The 19,367-nt window shown below is 45.3% G+C and overlaps 1 protein-coding gene across 7 annotated transcripts in view; it reads right to left on the bottom strand.

The window, feature by feature from the left end:
• Positions 1-19,367, bottom strand: part of FRMD4A (FERM domain containing 4A) — a 281,910-nt gene that overhangs the window by 77,722 nt on the left and 184,821 nt on the right. For all 7 annotated transcript variants that reach the window (XM_030959642.1, XM_030959640.1, XM_030959641.1 and 4 more), the window contains exons 4-5: positions 14,709-14,801; positions 1,869-1,953 (exon numbers count right to left, since the gene is read on the bottom strand). In XM_030959642.1, coding sequence (XP_030815502.1) covers positions 1,869-1,953; positions 14,709-14,801 — 178 coding nt within the window. The remainder of the gene's footprint in view (positions 1-1,868; positions 1,954-14,708; positions 14,802-19,367) is intronic.

Here is a 19,367-nt window from a genome sequence, read left to right as displayed (position 1 = left end):
GGAAGGATCTGCAGGGAGATTGGGACTTCAGCAGGGCTATTTTTGGATAGAGATGCTCAGCTTGAATGTGCAAAGTAATGGTTTCAGGAGAGGTCAGACTAAAATAGACCAACTTAGATCTGTAGGCACTTTGTTTTCTTTATTTTGTTCTCCTCTTTTTCTTATTAAGCTTCCTCCAAAAAAAGAACAACAGTGTAAGCTTTTCCTGGCAGTACTTCAAAAAGGAACTTTCCCCAGGAACCAGAACGTGATGCTCACTGAGCTTGTTGCTGGAGAGGGCTGACTAAGCACATCTAATTGCAGCCTTGCCGGAGAGCAAAGCACTGCACAGCTCAGCTCAGCAGCCCTGCCTAGTTCCTGGGCACTGAAAAAAAGGAATTTTCTGGCTTCTGCCCTGAATTTTAGAAAATAGAAAGCTAGTGTCCATGTATTTTAGGACATAAAAATGTCAAGTGAGGCTCCAGATTTGGTGTAATCTACTTGGCTTAGCAGGTGACAAACGTGCTGAGGGTTTTGGGATGGCGGAACAATCTCTCCCTGACTACATCTGTCTTTTCCTACCACTTCCTCTCTGCCAGATGGAGGTGAGTCACAGGAATGGCCTCTGCCAGCACAGAGGGAGGTAGGAGGGATCCTCCCAGGGAATCCCAGCTGCTGACAAACCTCTCCCAGTCCCAGACACCCAGCCCACCTGGCTGAGTCTGCACACTGCCAATCTCCACCACAGCAGGGTCTGGGGCTGGTTGATTTTCCAGACCGTGCCTCATATAGCTGGCTTGGGGCATGAGAGGGATCAGCTTCATGGCTCTGCTGTGGGCACCCCTCCAAGCTGAGGGTGTGCCAGGATGCCTTATCTCTGCCACAGAGTACCTGGCAAGGGGCTGCTCTGAGGGGCAGTGCCAGGGACAGCACCCTGGTCTTCCAGGAGCAGACCAGGGAGGGCAATCACTCAAAAACATTTCTCAGTGCATGGCTTGTTCCTCTACAAGGTGATCTTTGGTGCATATCCACAGACACCTTCACCCCACTCATATATAATCTCATAAACTCATCCTGTCCCACAAACCTGAGGTCACTTGGCTGGTTCAGCCTGGAGAAGAGGCTGAGTGAGGGGAGACCTCATGGTGATCTGCAACATCCTCAAAAGGAAATGAGGGACAGGCACTGAACTCTAATCTGGAGAACAGTGACATGCCGAGGGAGTGACACGAAACTGACACATGGTTGGATATCAGGAAAAGCTTCTTCACCCAGAAGGTGGCTGGGCACTGGGACAGGCTCCCCAGGAAAGTGGTCACAGCACTGAGCCTGACAGAGTTCAAGATGCCTTTGGACAACACTCTCAGGAACATGGTGAGATTCTTGGGGTTTATGTGTGCAGAGCCAAGAGCTGGACTGGACGATCCTTGCGGTTCCCTTCCAACTGAGGCCACTCCATCGTTCCCTCTCCCTCTCTCCCCCTCACACACGCCGCCGCCCCTCCCCTAAGATGGCGCCCGCGCCACATTGCCGCCCTCTGCGGGCCCGACACCCTCACGGCAGCCACTCGACCCAGCGCGCCTTTTTAAGCACAAACCCGGACATTTCCTACTAAATACAAGCCAGTTAATAATTTTGGCAGTGCAGATTCCTTCCTGCCAGCCACAAGAATTACTTCCAGGGCTGTTTTACCTCAGAACCAGTCTCTGACAGGAAAGCTGCTGCCAAGTGTGGTGGCAGCGGGAGACAGAGGAGTGAGGGAACGTGAGAGGAGGAGGAGGAGGAGATGAAGGTTGTATCTGGAAGTCCAGGTGTGACCGGTGTAAATTTTGGGGCAAAGAATGCAGATCCAGGCGTCTCAGCCCACTCTGAGCTCCCCAAGTGCTCACCTTGTAGATGCAGGACTTGGCATTCAAGAAGAACAGCTCGATGGTGGCATTGTCCTTCAGATAGGAGATGCTTTCAATGTAGAACCTGAAAGAGAAAGCAAGAGGGGTGAGACACAAGGGAACTAGAGCAAAACATGGAAATGCACTTATTAAATGAAAAATGTGGTCAATGGAGTCATGATGAATGTGCTAAAAATGAACTTTCTTCTCTTACACCAGGCTGAGGTGATGAAGGAGGCTCGTGCACACTCCAGGATGTGATCAGTCACCACCACCTCAGCCATACCAAAGGACCTGGATCATCAAGTGGATGATTTAGGTTCTGAATAGTCCTTTGTTTTGTTTTCAGACTTAAAATAAACCTTTATTCTGTTTTCTTGTAATCTTCACCTTCGTTTGCCATCACATTTTCACCATCAGCATTTCTTCATCACTCCTTTCTCATCACAACAATTCTGTGCTGTTAACCTGCATCTTTTAAAATACTCATCTACAAAAATGCACTTCTGGATTCCTTCCCTGTGCCCTTCAGTTCTGCATAAAGCAAGTTTTATAAAGGGTTCTTTACATATTATATCTATGGTTTCACAGTAAGACAGTAGTTACTAACCTTGCAGTTTACCAGTACCATGAATAACAATGTTAAGGATGACAGGGAATGATCATAATCTAATTTTTTTGAGTTGAAGTGATTCTCAGAACTCAGGAGAAAGCTCAAACCCTCAGTGTCAGAAAAACCCACTGATTTGCATTGGCTTACTGCCCCAAATATTTGCAATTATGTGGAAAGCCCATGATATGTGTGAATTTATCCAGTACTCCATATCTTGCCTGCTCTGAAGGTCTGATGCTTTGGCAATAAACTTTGTGAGAGCTTTGTGAGAATTGACTCATGTCCTTAATTCTGCCTTGAGATCTTTTTTGGGGGAAAAAATGCTCTGGATACTGTCAATGTTAATGACTGATCATGCCACAGAGGTATGTTGTGTGTCCCTGTAGTAACAAAGAAAGTGTGGCTATGTTCAGTGAATGTTAAGGTGAATTTTGCATTTACTTAGTGTTTTAGGTAAGGAAAATTAAATAGATCACGATGCTGTTTGGTAGTGATTTTCAAATTGCAGTGCAGTGACAGCAACATTCCTTACATAAATTCCAGTGCTATCGTGCCTTGTCAGAGGCAATTAGAATAGGGAAGGTGCCAGGGAAATGGTGTCTGCACCAGGGACTTTTAAAAACCCAAATTCCTTAGAAATCTGGGTTGACATATAGGGTCTAGTTACAGAGAAACCCCACTCCCTGACCTTGCTGTCTGGGAGCAGACAGACCTGCAGACACTCCTGGGGCTTCACCCAAGTGCTGAAGGGACTGTCCACTTCCAGCTACTTGCAGAGTCCAGGGCCTTAAATTCAGCCTTCTTAGGGGCAGAGGTCAAAGCTTTGTAGTGCTCCTAAGTGTCTTCTGAAGGCTCCTCAAAACACTTTATTTCCTGACAGGCAGAACCAACTCCTTGCTTATTAGAGTGAGAGAAACATTTTGTTCATCTGCTGAAGGGCTCCTGTCTGTATTAGCCTTCCTTCTCCCCCTTCAGAAGAGAAATAAAAATAAAGCCTGGATAGAATAAATTAGACCCCAAGAAAACACCAACAACCAATCAAACCCACAAAACACCAAAAACATTTGAATGTAGTGATGATGAAGCACAAAGATTAAACTTTTTCTTATTTTTTTCTGATTTTCACTGTTTCACTGTAAGTGGCCTCTTTGCAAAGAAAGAAAATACTTGGCTTTAGAAATGCAAAAATGGATGCATTAAAAAAGGAACTTCCTTACTAGATCCACTCTCTGAGTGCAGCTGCCTTCCCATCTGCTGAATTAATGGAGAATAATGCTAATTTGACACATTCTGTGGTTCTTGAACAACCTTCTCTCCTCATCACTGCTACCAGTGCTCTCCAGGTTATGGTGGTAGGTTTTCTTATTCCAAAGTCAGAAGAAAACGAGAACATTTTTTCCATTTTGAATCCCAGTGAAGGTTAGCCCAAAAGCTTTTTGTTTCAGCAGCTCAAACGCCACCGTTCTCACCATCACTAGAGGGCAATATTGCATTTCTTAAGGCTGCAGGGAGCTTTCCCAAGGCTTTCCACATGGACATAGATCGTTTTCTGTACAAAATTAAGTCTCTGGGAGCACAGAGCCTGCACATGATACTTCATCTCACAAAGAAACCCCAATTCTCAAGTGATCTCCAGCGTGGAGAGAGAGCTGGGAAGCTACTGGCTCTCACACAGGCATCCAGACAAATGTGGAACGTGTGCACCAGGAAACTGGTGCTACTTAAAGGAAAACAGATTTGCAGAGGGAACTCTTGTGGGATTTTCTGTGTGGCAAGCTCAGAAAACCTGAACTGGAGTAGATTGCCCTGAATTTACAGTTGGTGCAGTAACAACAAAAAGGGCAAGGAAAGACTTTTTTTTTTTTGCACTTATGAGTAGTTTCTGTCCCATCTCCTCCTGTTTCCATCTTTTACGAGCACAGTGAAGGAAACAACACTTTACAATGACCAATGTCAATGACTAAGGAGGCAGGCAGGAGCATCCAGCTGCTAAGGCAATGAACCAGGCAAACAAAAATCTGGGTTGAATTCCCAACTCGGACACAGGTTTCTTGTGACCTTCAGAAAATCATTTAGCTGCTTGGGCTGTTGAGCTGGGCTTAGGAAACACCCCTCCCTTCTCTGCCCCACTCTGTCTGTTTTGCCTGCTAAGCTTAGGGGCCTTGAAGGCGTGTTTCAAGATCATCAGTTTTGAGAGGCAGCTCTCAGATTTCTGTTGAGGACTCCCCAGAGAGCAGCATTCCTTCCTGTGATGTGAAGCTGATGTGCCTGGGATATAATGGATAGGTTGAACAGGGAAATAGGCAATACAATGTGTCCAAGACCTCTGCTCCACTACCTGCATCTCTTGCAATACACACTTAGCAAATAGTTTTGCCTCCAGCAGCTCCTACAAGAGGTTCCTTGATAGCCAGCAACTGTGCCTGTGAGAAATTAGCTGCCTGCAGGAAGGGGGAACACCCCATGAGACTTGGGGAGTGTAAAACCAAAGGAATAATTTTGGAGAAAATTTAAAAGATCAGCCAATGTTAATCTATTTCTGCATTCCTCCTCCCTCCCCACCCCCAGTAACTTGTAATTCATCAAGTACATTTTCTAAGCATTAATTAAATAGACCAGTGAATATTATCCTGGATAATGAACACAAAGTGCCTATCTTAGCTGCTCCCTCTCAGCAGCAGGGAAATAATAATGAGCACTGCAGAAGGTGTCTTGGAATACTTCAGAAGCTGCTGCATCTGAAATGTTTAAGGCTTTTTAGCTGCGAGGACATGTCTCATACTGATCAGATTGCTCTCTGTTAAGCATTGGTTAACTGACAACTTTCTCTGAGACAGCTTAAGCCCCCTCAAGCTGTGATGAATGGCAATTCCCATCGTGACCAGCCAAGCACAGCCTCACAGTGGTGCTTGTGGAAACTCCCGATCCCTGAGTGAGGGGAAACTGGTACTACCACAATTTCTCCCCTGCATTACACACAGGCTCATCCACCTCTGACTCATGGCTCAGAGAAATGCCTGACTGGTCCTGGACTCAGCAGTTTGATAAGTGGTTCTTCAGGAGGTGGAGAATCCCTTACTGCTGCTGCCAGTCTTGTCTGTGAACCCAGGTGTGTGTGTGCAGGTGGGCAAATTCAGCAGTGTTGGGAAGGTGTTTGAACATTAGTGCTCTGTCCTTGCAGTAGGAATAGAGGAATTCAGGACTGCCAAGCACCTGAGCTGGTGGGGTGCTTGTGTGCACAGTGAGAGAAAAAAATGAGCAGCACTCCTGATCTCCATACAACAAAAGAAACCATCAAATACAAAATATTTAGCATTGCCTCTGACACTCAGCCTTAGACATATCCTGTCAGCCTGAACTTGGCCATCTATCACCTAGCAGGGACCAGGCTCTCTGCAGTTGAGTTGCTGACTGGGCAGATAGACTGTCATAGCATTTGAAAGCACTAGCCCATGTGTCTACTTCCAAGCAGAACCTGCCAAATGGTAAAAATATTTCACTGTGATCTTCAACACAATGGTATTTCAAAACATGACTACAGCAAATGATGTCTTGTCTACTTCAGGTGTCTATCTTTCCTGAGGCAGTGATACCATCCTCATTCTTGTGAGGTTTGAGTCTCGTAGGAGCCAGCTAATCCAAAAACTTCTATTCCCATCTTTCCCATGTGGCTGACTCTGATCTGGTTGGGATGGAGGACAGAGCTGTCAGCAGAGCTCAGTGACCCTCTCAGTGGACTACCCTTTATTTCACTATTACAAAGGAATGGGTAAAGGAGAACACCCTTTTTCTGCCTCATCCATCCTGAGGTCTGGCTCATTATCCCTCACCACGTCATTCAGAACCTCAGAGGATAATTTGAAAAATATGAGGCCATTTGCTAACCAGGAAAAGAAAAATCATGTGTGTTGGTATAATGGACTTAAATGCAGATGTCATTATGTCCAGTGTCTCATGCTAAATGAGTATTCTGACCAGCACAGGCTGCACAGCTCCTTTTATTTTATGTTCCAGCCCTGTCTGCTAATAGTCATGGCTACACACTTTTATGTGCTGCCACTTAGAAGCAGACAATGCTTATGCTAAATAGTTGGCCTGTTAAGTAATCGGTCAGGAATGAAAATCAGCTAAAAAGCTCAGTTTACCTCCCCTTCTGCATTGATTTTGCTTTGGATCCCATGTCATGTCTCCTGTGCCTGTGCCATGCTCAGGCCCCACCACATCCAGCACCTGGGATTGGTATGCAGGGGACAGGAGGCAGCAAGAGAGACCTGTGAGAGACTTTTACCTCATTGCAGGGGGAGCTATAACACTGGAGGTGAATTTGATTCCAGAAATACAGGGAATCGCAGCTAACAAAATAAAAAGCTGTGGATATTTTTTAACATGAGCCTGTCCCCTCTCTCTTTCTCACCAGCTGCAGTATATTATAAGTTTTCTGCATCTTTACCTTCTGTAAATCAATTTTTCTTGGTGCTTCTAACATGTTGGCCCACTGAATCCCTGGAAAACCATGTGCTTTGGGGATATTTGCTCATTCCTATGCCTCATCGTCTCCATGCACAAAATACTTAGGGATCTGCTCTGGAATATATAGAGACCAACTCTCTTCATCTCTTCTAGGCTGTATATCCTGGGAGTCTTTGCAAAATACCAAGTGCTCCAGTATGAACATAGAAGGGAAGGAATCAAGGTGGAAGTGCAGCTACATTCCTCCCTCATATTTGATTACAGCATCAAGCAAAGGCACTGACCTGAGTATAGTAAGTCCTCTGCCCCCTACCCACATGGGGAACCTGGCCTGCCCAAGCTATAAAAGCAGCAACCCAGCTCAACATAGTCTGTAAATTGCTCCATCACTGCAATGTCCCCTGGAGCTTAGCTTGGCTTGCAGGAGAAGTGCATCTTTGCACAAAAACATGTATTTTTGTACAAAAAAATTGGGGCTGTTGCAGCCCCTCTTGCCTTGGAGTGATGCGCTTATCTGTCCCAAATGTGAGGTGAGGGCAGTGACTGGATCACAGCAGCACACTGCCTTCCTCCTCTTTTCCCTCATTCACAAGGGGAATTGCCCCTCAATCTCCTGAGCATCAGCACAGCTCTTTCCTGCTCTTTGGTCATTACCAAGAGTCACATCTTGGCCATTAGAGGTAACTTGCTGGGTGCACTGTCTCACATAACACCACCCCATAGCATCTAGAGAGCATCACCTTTTTTCTGAGGATTTCAGACCATTTTAGGAATAGAAATCCCTCCAGCTGTCCCATGTGTTGTCAGCAGCACATGAAGGAAGAATTTGTCTGTCAAAGCTGGCATGAGGGTCACTTATTTACTGACTCAGCCCTTGGTCAATGCCACAGTGACAGGACCCCTCGTATCAGACCTTCCTGTTGTGCACTGACAGCCCATCACCCCCACGGTGTAAGGTATGAACACACAAATTGCACTGAAAACAGAAACAATGTCTGCATGACTTTGACCCAGTCAGAGAATCAGTGTGTAGGCACTGACACAGCTACTGCAGCTTGGTCCAAATTAGCTACAAATCCTACACTGACAGAATCCATAATTTCTGCATGGTACCTATCATGCAGTCTAAATGCTTCCCAAAATTAGACAAGACAATGCTGCCAGCATCAACACATTTAAAATGTGGCTCAAAACAACAAATTTTCAGAATGCTGCTTTTTCTGCCCCCTTGGGTAGCTGAATGGAAAGGAAAAACAACTTATCCCCTTCTCTCAACACAGCTCACTTATACAAATATATTCCTAGTTAAGCAGAAAACAGAAATGATGTTATGGGACTCAAGAGCCAGACTGCTAGTAAGATGTGTGTGTAATGGATGGCTTAGCTCAGAGCTGTGTGCTAAGTAGCAGAGCCCCATTAGTTCCCTTCCTCAAGCAAAGGTCGGTTTTCACACGAGTAAATCTTCTGACTGGACAGAAGTTTCTCATATCTCTAAAGAGCCTCTGAGGAGCACAGCCTCCCCGCAGGCAATTTATTACACCTTCCCCCGGGTGAGCAGAGCAGGGGGCCACCCTGGGAAGGCTGCAATAAATTGTCTGCAGGGAGCCTTGTCTTCCAGCACAAACAAGGTCTGAGTGGCTGTATTTATACGCTGTGGCTGGCTGGGAGGAGGGCTGCCGGCTTTTGGGATCTTCCTGCTTAGCATACACACAGCTGGTGCACACCAACCAGCAAAACACGTGCTGTGCAAAGAGATCTGGGCTATGGCAGGGACTTTATAGACAGAGCAGCTCACAGGAGCCCCTGAAAGCAGCTTGGTGGAACTGGCTTGATTATGTGGGTTCTATATTCTGGTTTTTGTTGTTGTTCTACAGCATCCCACAGCAGTGCACAGAGGTGTGGAGCTATAACATGAGCAGGAGATGGCTCTTTGTCTCCCCTTATATGTAGCACAAACTCAGGGATTTTCTGGCTCAGTACTGGTACTGGCAGTGGGTGAGGGAGACAGCACAGCTGCAGGGAGCTCTGGGAAGAGACAGCAATGAGAATGTCCATGTGCCATGGACAGCTAGCCATGAGAATGTGGATGGAGCGCCCCAAGGTGCTGAAACATCTCAGGGCAGCTCCCTGAGGTATCCTGGGATGATTAAGCTCCATGGCAAACTGGGGTCTGGCACTGCCCTCTTTGCAGTGCAGAGGGCTCTGAACAGGATGAAGGAAGAGCAGAGGGTCAGAGTGATTTGAAGATATGTAATTTTGCCCCAGCAACTTCTCCTGGGTGGTAATAGGTGTGATGAAGCTTGGGTGAGAGCAAATTCTGCCACTTCTCTTCCTCTCCCCTGGCTGCAAATTTAATGTGTTTGATAATCTGTTTGTGCATTTCCCCCAGTCCCTGCAAACCCCAGTTTCACACCATGGGGCAGAAAGAGGGCTGTCTGCTCCTTCTCCCTTCTCAGAGGGGAGAGACAAGAGCTGGTGATTCCCTCACTCCCTGCTTGGAGCAAAGTGTTGAAGCACCACATACCTTCATACCATCCTGTGGATGGAGAAACACAGCCCATTACGTGCAAGAGAAATAAATTGCTGAGGTTAATTTTGTGTGGTTCTGTTCAGCTCTTCCTGCCAAGGCAGGCTGCTGTCATCACAAGCCCTAATCTGATTTCTTGGAGAGAAGCAAAGCTGAGTGGATGTGAGTGGCATACACAGCCGTGGTGTGCTGGGATCCCATGTTAGTCACCTGGGGAAGCTGGGAGCAGGATGCTCTGAATCTGCACCCCATAAGTGTCTCTGGCCCATGAGTGAGGCAGAAATGCATTTCAGTGACAAGTTCTAAGGTCCAGCTAGCCCTATGAAGAACAACTGTCTCGCTTCCTTCCCAGGTCAGCTGTTTTCAAATGGCCTCTTGCTTCTTTCACTGTTAGCATTAGTCCTTTTCTAATGGAATACAGGTTTCAAGATGCCTACAAAAAAGGGCTGAAAGACTAAAATAGCATAAGGCCTCATTAACAGCTGAAATCTGGTCCAATTCCATTTAGATAGCCAGGTGAAACCATGTAGATAGGAAACGCTTCCTCAACCCTGGCTGTGCCAACCTGCTTGAAATAATAATTTTAAATTTACAGACTTGGTAGAACAGAGGGATGCATCAAGTGAATAAGCCTACATCTGAGCAGGGCTCTGAGGTCAGAGAAGAGACCCAGGTTTCTTAAGCCTGCGACTTGTTGAATTCCAAAGCAGTCATCTTTGGATGAGTCAGATGAAGTAAGTCAGATTAATTGCTCCTGAAAGGTGACTTTTTCTTTCCAGTGGTTATACAGGGAGGCTGCACTAATTAGCTGTGACACAGAGCTGCCTGCCAGGTAAAGATCTCAGCTCTGGTGTGGTGAATCTCATCTCAGACTGCCTACCTGCCCCACCTGCCTCAGACCTGGACCCCCTCCAGTGCACACAGAGTATGTTCCTTCAGGTTAAGGGGGCACAGACACCCAGGAGCTTTCACTCTGTGTTTCACTGCCAGTCTCTTATTTAGGGCCACTTTGTTCTGCAGTAACTGTGGCAACCTGGCAAAATGTCTGGCCTCAATACTGAGGGTCCTGAGCCCCCACAGCTCCCATGCTGACTTCAGCTTAGCCAGTATATATGAACACATGCCAGATGTTGCTGAACACAGGCATTCCTTTGTGGGAATACTGCCAGCCCGTAGATACAAACTCTGCCCCACAGTGTATTTGAGTATTGAGGATTTATTTCACATTTTGTTCAATGCCTTTCTGAAAGAAAAGCCTTTCCATGTGAGACATATTCTGATTTAGTGTGACGACTTCTGCAGTGAGTTGTCACTGTTTAGCTGGTGGAGTTGCCCTGAGAACAAATATATTCATTCCTGGGAAAAGATCCACCAGTGGAGTGAATTTTATTTGCTAAGCTTGTTCATATAAATTAACAGCATGACAAACATACAGAAGATAAAGAGATCAGACCCATGCTGGTGGTTCCTTTGCTAAGGATTGCTAATCTCACATGGCCATTGTTTGAGGATGAGAACTCACTGCAGAGCCTGGCCAACTTTGCTCTCCATGAACAAACACCGTGTCTGTGCTCTGGTTCTCTCTCACATCAAAGCTTTACACAAAAGGAGTAACTCTGCCTTCCTTCTGTCTGTATGAGTCCAAGCAAAATGCTTCCTTCCCAGCCAACAGGATGTACCTGTACCTGAACCCTGCAATCTCTATTTACCTTCTTTGCTGCCCCGGTCTCCACACTCTACTCAGTTTCCTGCACTTTACCCCAAGGCTCATGGTGTGAGGTACATTTTCTCTGTTCTCTTCTGGTCTCAAAATGCCTCTGTAAAATCAACTCATCAGGCAAACCCTCATTTCTTCATCCCCATCCTTTGCTTCTCCTGGACTTCAGTGGTGACTTTCATCTGCCTTGTAAACCCTCTGAGGCAGGGAGTTAGTCTCACCAACAACCAAGCAACCAGGGCTATAGGAAGCCATCCAGGGAAGCTAATTCTAAGGTGAGAACTAATATCACTCCCATTCTGTTGCCCAACATCCCTCCTCCCCTGCAAGACACATGGCACTCCCTCTTGCTTTCATGTGTGTCTTTAGAGCTATGTCAACAGATATTAGAAGAGTCTTATAAAATAATATTGCACAGTAGCCATGGGCAGTTCACAGCTGCCCAAGAATTCTGATTGCTTCCCAGATTCCTATGCTATTCTCAGTGGAAAGCTTTCATTGAAGCACTAGATGACAACCTGAAGACAGGGAGGCTTCAGTAGCTGTGTAAATGAACAATGGAAGAAGCAAATTCTTACAAACCCATGCTAAAAACATCCTTCTAAAATCCCCCTCCTTTGACACAGTGCTGTGAAATTTTTGGTCTTTGATAACAGAAGAGAGGAAAGACACTGGCAGTGTTCAACAATGTCAAACCCCAAGGAAATGGGTGTCAAAAGACAAAGCTTCAACAGTGCTGCAGAGATTTAAAAAAAGGGAGGAGAATTTCACACTGCAAATCTTGTGAAACTTCCTATTTTCGGCACAGTTCTTTCAAAAAGCCTTTTCTTAAGAAGGCAGGCTTCCCTTTAAATGTACTTTTAGAGCAGGCTAAAATCTGTGGCATCTTTGGTGGGCATGCTGCCCTTCAGCATTGCTGCAGGAATGTTGAGGGCAAAAACCATTTGATGGTCACATTAAAGGTGAAAATGTTTTCACTGTAGTTTTTCCTCTTTACAAACTACCCTTTACTTTTCTTGCCTGAGGCTTCATCTCTTCAGTAGTTATGCAGTGTGATTGAACTGTACATTTACTTCAACTAGAGGGAAAACCCCACACAATTACTAAATCCCGATGCAATAAACAGAATTCTGTGTCATGAGCATCTGGCACATCCAGTTACTTGTATCACTTGTATCTCTCCATTTAGGACTCCCAGCATCAACCCAAGCTTTGTCAGCTTGGGTAATGCAAAAAGGCATCTGCAACCGCAGGCAAGCCTTTACCTGTGACATAGTAGGTGTCATGGGCATGAAGTTCATTAAAAATTAACACATTTGTGATTAGATATAGTACAGCACTAATTATCTCTGCTTTCTGCCTGATGGCAGCAGGGGAGAGGGAACATTCTGTTTATGGTGTGTTTATGAATGGCTCTGCAAGATGCTGCACACCCCCAGATTGTGAAAATAAACCCCTGTCTACAGGTGGGTCTCTTTAGAACTTTTCTTTAGCCCTTGCTTTAGTTCTCAAGCCAGAACTGAAACCACTGGGTAACAGATATGTGGGGCCTTTCCATCTTCAGCCATCTGTCTGGAGTTGGTGTCTTCAACTGCCTTCTGCTCCGATCAGATTTAAGGATGGACATGGGAACTCCTTATGTGCTGGGAAACTTTTTCAACTTCTGCCAGCATTGACATCCACAAGGGAAATAAGCAGCAGAAAAGGCACAGCAAGTTAATGCCCGTTTCTAACTCTTGAGGCATCTGGCTCCCAGTCCAATCCAAATTGTAACTCAGTGTGACAACCCACTCATTACTGCCATCAGCAAGAGTATAAGCCCGGAGTCAGTCTGGTTTTCACACATGCAGGCACTGAATGCTGAGTTTTTCCCTGTGGATTGAGATTCCAGAACAGGAGGGGTCACTCATTCACTAGCTGTTAGATGGATCTGTATCCTAGGATGCCTCTTGGCTGGGATCCCGCTAGAATGACTGGTCTCCACTGTGCTGCCAACTTTCATAAAACAATACAGATGGCAATATTTATGCTTGTTGAGTGGTCTTTGAAATGAATATGAGAGTGGCTCAGTAGCACAGGCTTTCACACATTTTACAGTTCTACTCTGAAGCCCAGCACTTAGCTCTTGCTCACTCAGGGCTTTCCCTGCTTTCCATGGGATCCCTGTCTTAGCACAGACTCCCCAGTTTGACCCCTGCACAAGATATTTGGTGACTGACCATATTCTCAATGAGCATCAACATTTTTGTGTAGCTCTAAGGACAGGTGGATCTGGATCTCACATGCTGAAGGTGCTCAGCTCTAGATCTACCCTTATAGTTTGAAGCACCCAAAATATGGACTAAATTCTTCTCTTGGGAGACATCAGGCTAATTCTGGACTCACAGGGCTTTGTGCAGTCTTGATTTGTCCTAAGATCTATCCACCACTAAATATGGGGTCATAACAGAACAAAGAGTCTCTTCTCCTCAAAAGCCTGCCTTGTAATGGAAGTTAAATGAATGACAATCACTATGTGGAGGGAAAAAAAAAAGCTTCACTCAGGGGAAGAAACTCAAAAGTAGGTCTTCATTTTTTGTGGGTACTATGGAATGAATGAGAGTGATGTCAGATGTAATATAACACTGGAGTGGAAAGCCTAACAGAAAAAGACACAGTTACGCTGCGCTGGCTTGTTCTAGACATGAGCTATCCATTAAAAGTAAGTCAAAACCCTCAACTTAATTTTGTACATATGCCATCCCAGCCGCCGGCCTCTCTCTGGGCATTTCAAAGCTGCAGGAGCAAATTTGTCTTCTCAGAAAATATCTCCCTTGGAGGCAAAGGCACTGTGTGCATAAAAGCACTGCCAGCTTCCAGCAGCTTCCAAACACTAACAGTTCCTTGTAAAAATCCCAGATGAAGTTTGAAGCTCCCAAACTGCCGTAATCTTCATTAAAACTTTTATAGTCTGGTCCAGCCAAGTAGAAACCAACTGGCTGCCATAAAATGCCATCATTTGCTATTTGTGGGTAATTCACTGTAGCACTGAGTTCAGAAGGTGAATATGACAGAGCTGTACAGGGATTAATTTGGTGTCTGACAGAATGCACACTGTGGGCACAATGCAGAGGAGACTGATGGCTCACCAGTGAGGAAGAGAGTGCTTTCCCTGCAGGTTGCTGGCTCAGGTGGGTTATCCTGGCAGAAAGAGGGCTTTGTTCTGCCACCCTACTCAGCTTGGACTTTGTAGCTCAAAGCCCACAAGTAGAAGTGTAAATATGTAACATCTGATCTTACCCTTGCACAGCATTTCCCTGTGGACAGCTATGGTTGTCGGTGTGGCTACTAGTTGTTTACAATTGTGTGAGAAGGGTTTGAAAAGCCAAAGAGCTCAAAAGAGACCTCTGTGGAAGTGTTTGTTTGTTTGCCCACAGGTGTTTCTGAGAAACTGACAGCCTTTCTTCCTGGCCTCCAGGAAACAGGCTGTCTGTAGCTGTATCCCACGGGAAAGGCTTGCCATCAAGCACTTACCTGACACAAAAGTACAAAACAACTGGTCCTGACTTTTTGGGGAAGTCATGTTCCAGCACCCGGCGGTCCAGCTGAAGCCAGTTCAAGTGTCCCCTGGCAAGAGAAGAGACAGTTTTGAGCCTGGCACCAAAGAGCTTTCTCACTGCTCACAGCAATGAGGTCTGAGGTGTTACAAAATGTGAACCAAAATGTGTGCTATTTGCCCTGGACTATTGCATGGTATTTGAAAAACACACAATAAATGTTTGAGGAGCAGAGGCGATATCATCCTGGCAGTGTTTCAGTCTGGGAATCGAACTGCTAAAGTTCAATCTGTCAGGGTGAAAGCTGGCAGCACTGAGCAATCAGGACAGCCCAAAATGTTATAAGCTTCACCTTTTTATTACAGGCCCCTGGAGCAGTTGTATCATTAAAAGTCTGTCAAGATTTTCATTAGAAATCCTTATGGTTAAGAGTTTCCACGACGCCTGCAGTATTTCACTCAAGGCTAAACCTGACTCTACAGTCTCAGACAGTTTATTTACCACCCACATGCCTGCAATAGCCTCTCTAGGTTTGCCCAGCCCTCCTTTTTCCTTCTTCAGAGAGCTCTTGAAAAACAGCTGCTCCGTGAAGCGTTCCAGCTACAATTACTACATGCTGCTTTTCTTTTGCCTAGATGGTACCTGTCGTTATTTTCTCCTATAATTTATCCATTCCTGCCTTGCCGCTGGAAGCTTTGCTGGGCAGGAGCTCTGTTCTTTGTCACGTTCCCCACATTGTAGAGTGCTGTGTGTGCATGAGAGGTACTTTATAAATACCATCATTTGTATTACAGGGGCATCTCGCTCCCCAGCTGAGATAAAGGCCCTGTTAAATTAGGCACTGTGGAAATACCTAGGGTGACATTCAGGCCCCACTGAAGCTGGCCAGATTTTTGCCATTGCCTTCAGTGATGCTAGGGTTGCATCCTGTGAGCTTTTGGCTGTGGATTTCAGTCAGACCAGATTTCACCCAGAGGGAGAGGCAGCCCTTGCCTTCAGTACTCTGCTGTCTAGACAATCAAGGGGAGAGAGAGCTGAAGTGATTTGGGGGAGAATCTTGCAGCAAATAAAGCAGGAAATGGAACTCAGATGTCCTGAGCTTTATTCCAGTGCCTATTCACCAGCTCATGATAATCCTCAAGAATAATTCTTCATTCCACTGGAAATGAAAAAAAGGAAAAAACCAGCCTGCTTTGAAAAAAACCCCCAACTATTAAATTACCTTTCTAGCATTGCCACAAGCTTTAGCAATGTACCCTGTATATACAGGGTACATTGCTAAGGCTTATATATGCAGCAGAGGACATACACAGCAAAACCACTCAGCTTTCACAAGGGTTTTCATGTGCATGAGCTTTGGGTAACTGAGAAGCCCTTTTAGAAAGTAAGCAATGACATCCCTGTAGCAATTTAACTGGATTTACAGCCCTCCCCCACTCCATCTTTCCCAGAAAAATAAATAAAGGGGAAAGTAGCACTTTCAGGAGGCTCTGAATTACCTGGCTTCAGTGGGAATTTCTGTGCTGCTTATGGAGGTGCAGAAGAGGATGGGCAGCTCAGGGACCTTCCTGCCCAGGCAGGTCTGGAACCCTGATGGGACATTGTGTGTGTTCACCTGAGCACAGCATGCTGCTTCAGACCAAGGGGTTCTAAATTACTGCTGAGCTCCACCAAGGGGTTTAAATTACTGCTGAGCTCCACCCATCAATCTCGTGGCTCAGGATCAATATGCTGAGAAAGAAGCTCTCCTCAAATTTTGCCATGTACAAGTCAGGCATTCAGTTTAAGCAGCTTTTGCATCTGTTTTGCAAAAGTACCAAGTCTCAACTAGGTACAAGTGATACATGTGGAGTCAGGGACTTTTCAGACTCATCCTGGACGTCTTTTGGTGTACAAAAGGAACAAAGCTTATTTTATCCCCTGCTCTAGTCACCCATGTTTTCCCCTCCAAGATATTGTAACTTTCAGACAGATAATATTCAGATAGATTTTCTAATTCTATTTTTTTCTCTAGATAAAAATTTAAAATAATTTTTTCTCTATTTTTTTTCACTTTATGTAAAGGGCAGCCTACACTGTGCATTAGGGGCACAGACTTGCTGGCAGTGTGTCTGCTGGAAAGGAGTGATATAATGCAGATTTTCAAGCCAAACTGGTCGCCTCATATGTCTCCATTGCAGTACAGGGCTGAGGACAAGTCTGCCCAGCCTGGGATCAGGGTGGGGATTGCCATATTAACTCATCTGCATGTAGGAACTAACTGGTCTTGCTCTGGGTAGGATGCATAACTGGGCATGCAGCAAGATGCAGGGTTTTCCTTCCATCATTTCTGCTGCTGGCATGCTAGTGTGAGATCCATGCACCATTCCCTGTTGTTCAGCACAGATGTGTACTTTAACAAGGTTTGGCTTTTAGAAGGTTGTCAAAAATAATCCCCATTGAAAGATACTCAGCCTAAAAAATTAGAGGTATCTAGCTTTCCTGCTGCATCCCCCTTCTTAAAATCTGTAATTTTACCTTTTTTGTTTTTTTGGTCATGAAGTGCTGTTCTGTTGCTTTTAACAGGCCTCAGGAAGGCTGAAATTAACTGTGAAGGCTCCAGTTACATGTGGGATTGAAACTAGCCACGCTCACCCATTCCTAGCCTAAGTACAACCTGAGCATTTACCATGTAGGCCATGGTACAAAATGCTGTCAGAGCAAGGAAAAGCCCCACTAAACCTGACATCCTGTGCTGAACCTGTCCAGTTGCATTTGTATCACCAATGCAGCAGCCACCAGCAGCTGATGGTGTTACACACCAGATCCCACTGAGGGCGAGCTCTTGACAATGGACTTACTGTCTACCCTTATGTTTATTCAACAGCAATGTCTGGGTTTGCCTAACATGCACAAGGAAGGGTTGAGAAGCCATGGTGCACAGAACAAAAAATCACTTCAAGGTATTTCTTATTTTGAAAAGACTTGCTCTTTTCATTCTCGTTGCATTTTAGCAGGAGAAACTGGTTGATATAACCATATATATATACACACATATGCATACCAGTTCCACATTTATGTTGCTCACATACACAGTTCTGAGTACTGGATTGTCTGATCTTCCACACTGGATAACACATTTAATTGCCACCGAGTTTTTAGGTTGAAGAGTTTCATTAGTCTCATCTGCATGGAGCTTAAATCCAAAGCTCCTTCAGAAGAGGAAGGTCACTTAAATCCCTGCCAGGAGCTAACTGCTCACTGTACTCAATTACTACTTACAATCTTTCATCACTGGGGGCTTCTGCACTGCAGATTGTCACCTAACTCCTTGTTCTGAAGCATGGCACGTAGAGAACAGCAGCAGTGAGCAGTCCCTGGTATCTGCCTGTGAATGTGGACTATCAGGGAGCCAAACCCCCATGCCATTGCACCACAGAACGCTTTGCTCTGGAATCTGTCTTCCTGTTGTCAGCAGAACTATTCACGGAGCACAATCCCATGTAAGACAGGGAAAAGTATGGGAATATAACCCTAGGCATGTAGTAATCCTGACTGTTTTCATGGACCAATTTAGGCAGCTTGCACTGGCATCCCATTCATACATGCCCATGTCTAGCTGGATTTCCTTCATGGTTCAATTTAGAGACACAAAGTAGCTTTTGTTTCATTATCACCATCGATTTGTTCATTCAGATATTTCTATCAGTGTATTCAGAAATAATGGCGCCAACAGTTTTGGGGGGCCTATAGGGAGGTCGAATACTGGAAGCCAGATAATTTTCCTCTGCTGGTTGTACTCATGTTGGCAGTTAAACTGGTATGTCAATAACAACCACATAATCACTTTAAGGAAAAAAAACTGGGTCCATTTAGGATACAGACTGAGTATGGATTTTGGTGCCCAGGGTCCATTTTGTTGATTGTGTGCTGTAGTTCTGTTTTCTTTTATAAGTAAAGAGTGGCACATCAATGAGTACTTTGCCTCCAGGTGGTTCTGTTTATACAGTTTTACTGCTTAGTGTCCAGTTTTCTGAAAAGTGGATCCACATTGATTTGTGCTTTAAAGGTATTTGGGCCAATAAACCAACTCACACCCTTTCAGTGTCAGATTCATTCTGAATTTAATGGACATTGAGAAAAACCAATTCACATAATATAACCTGTATAAACTATTTATATTTCCATCAATTGCAACAGAAACAAAAAACCCTTTAAGCTCACAGATTTTCTCAATTACTTTTGAAGAGGCTGAGAAGCTCATGGGCCATAAGAGTTTAGCTATACAAATTTTGCAACACAGTGGACTTGGTGATAAAGGAACTGGTCTAGTGCCAGAGCAGGACATTATTCTCTGAGCTGTACCCTCCGTTGGACCAGCTGTTCAACCAGGATGTGGGACACCTGCTCCCTCATTCTGGCTCTGCCACATGGCTGGAGGGTGGAAATAGGCTTCCCCCAGCTCCCAGGGATGAAAGGGTATTCCAGGGAAGGGTCCTACCCTGCTCTGTGGGGAGCTGTGGGATGCCAGATTTGGTAGCTCTCAATGGAGCAAGTGACTCAGATCTAAGGACAAGTGAGGGATGTGGAAACCTTGCCCATGGCCCAGCTGGGGAGTCTGCAGTGAACAGAAGGTTAATCCTGGCCACTTGCTCTT

This window comes from Camarhynchus parvulus, chromosome 1A (genome assembly GCF_901933205.1).
Source record: "Camarhynchus parvulus chromosome 1A, STF_HiC, whole genome shotgun sequence".
In the NCBI taxonomy this organism is placed as follows: domain Eukaryota; kingdom Metazoa; phylum Chordata; class Aves; order Passeriformes; family Thraupidae; genus Camarhynchus; species Camarhynchus parvulus.
Note: the sequence above shows the minus strand (reverse complement) of the source record. Positions and strands in the feature narration are given on the sequence as shown.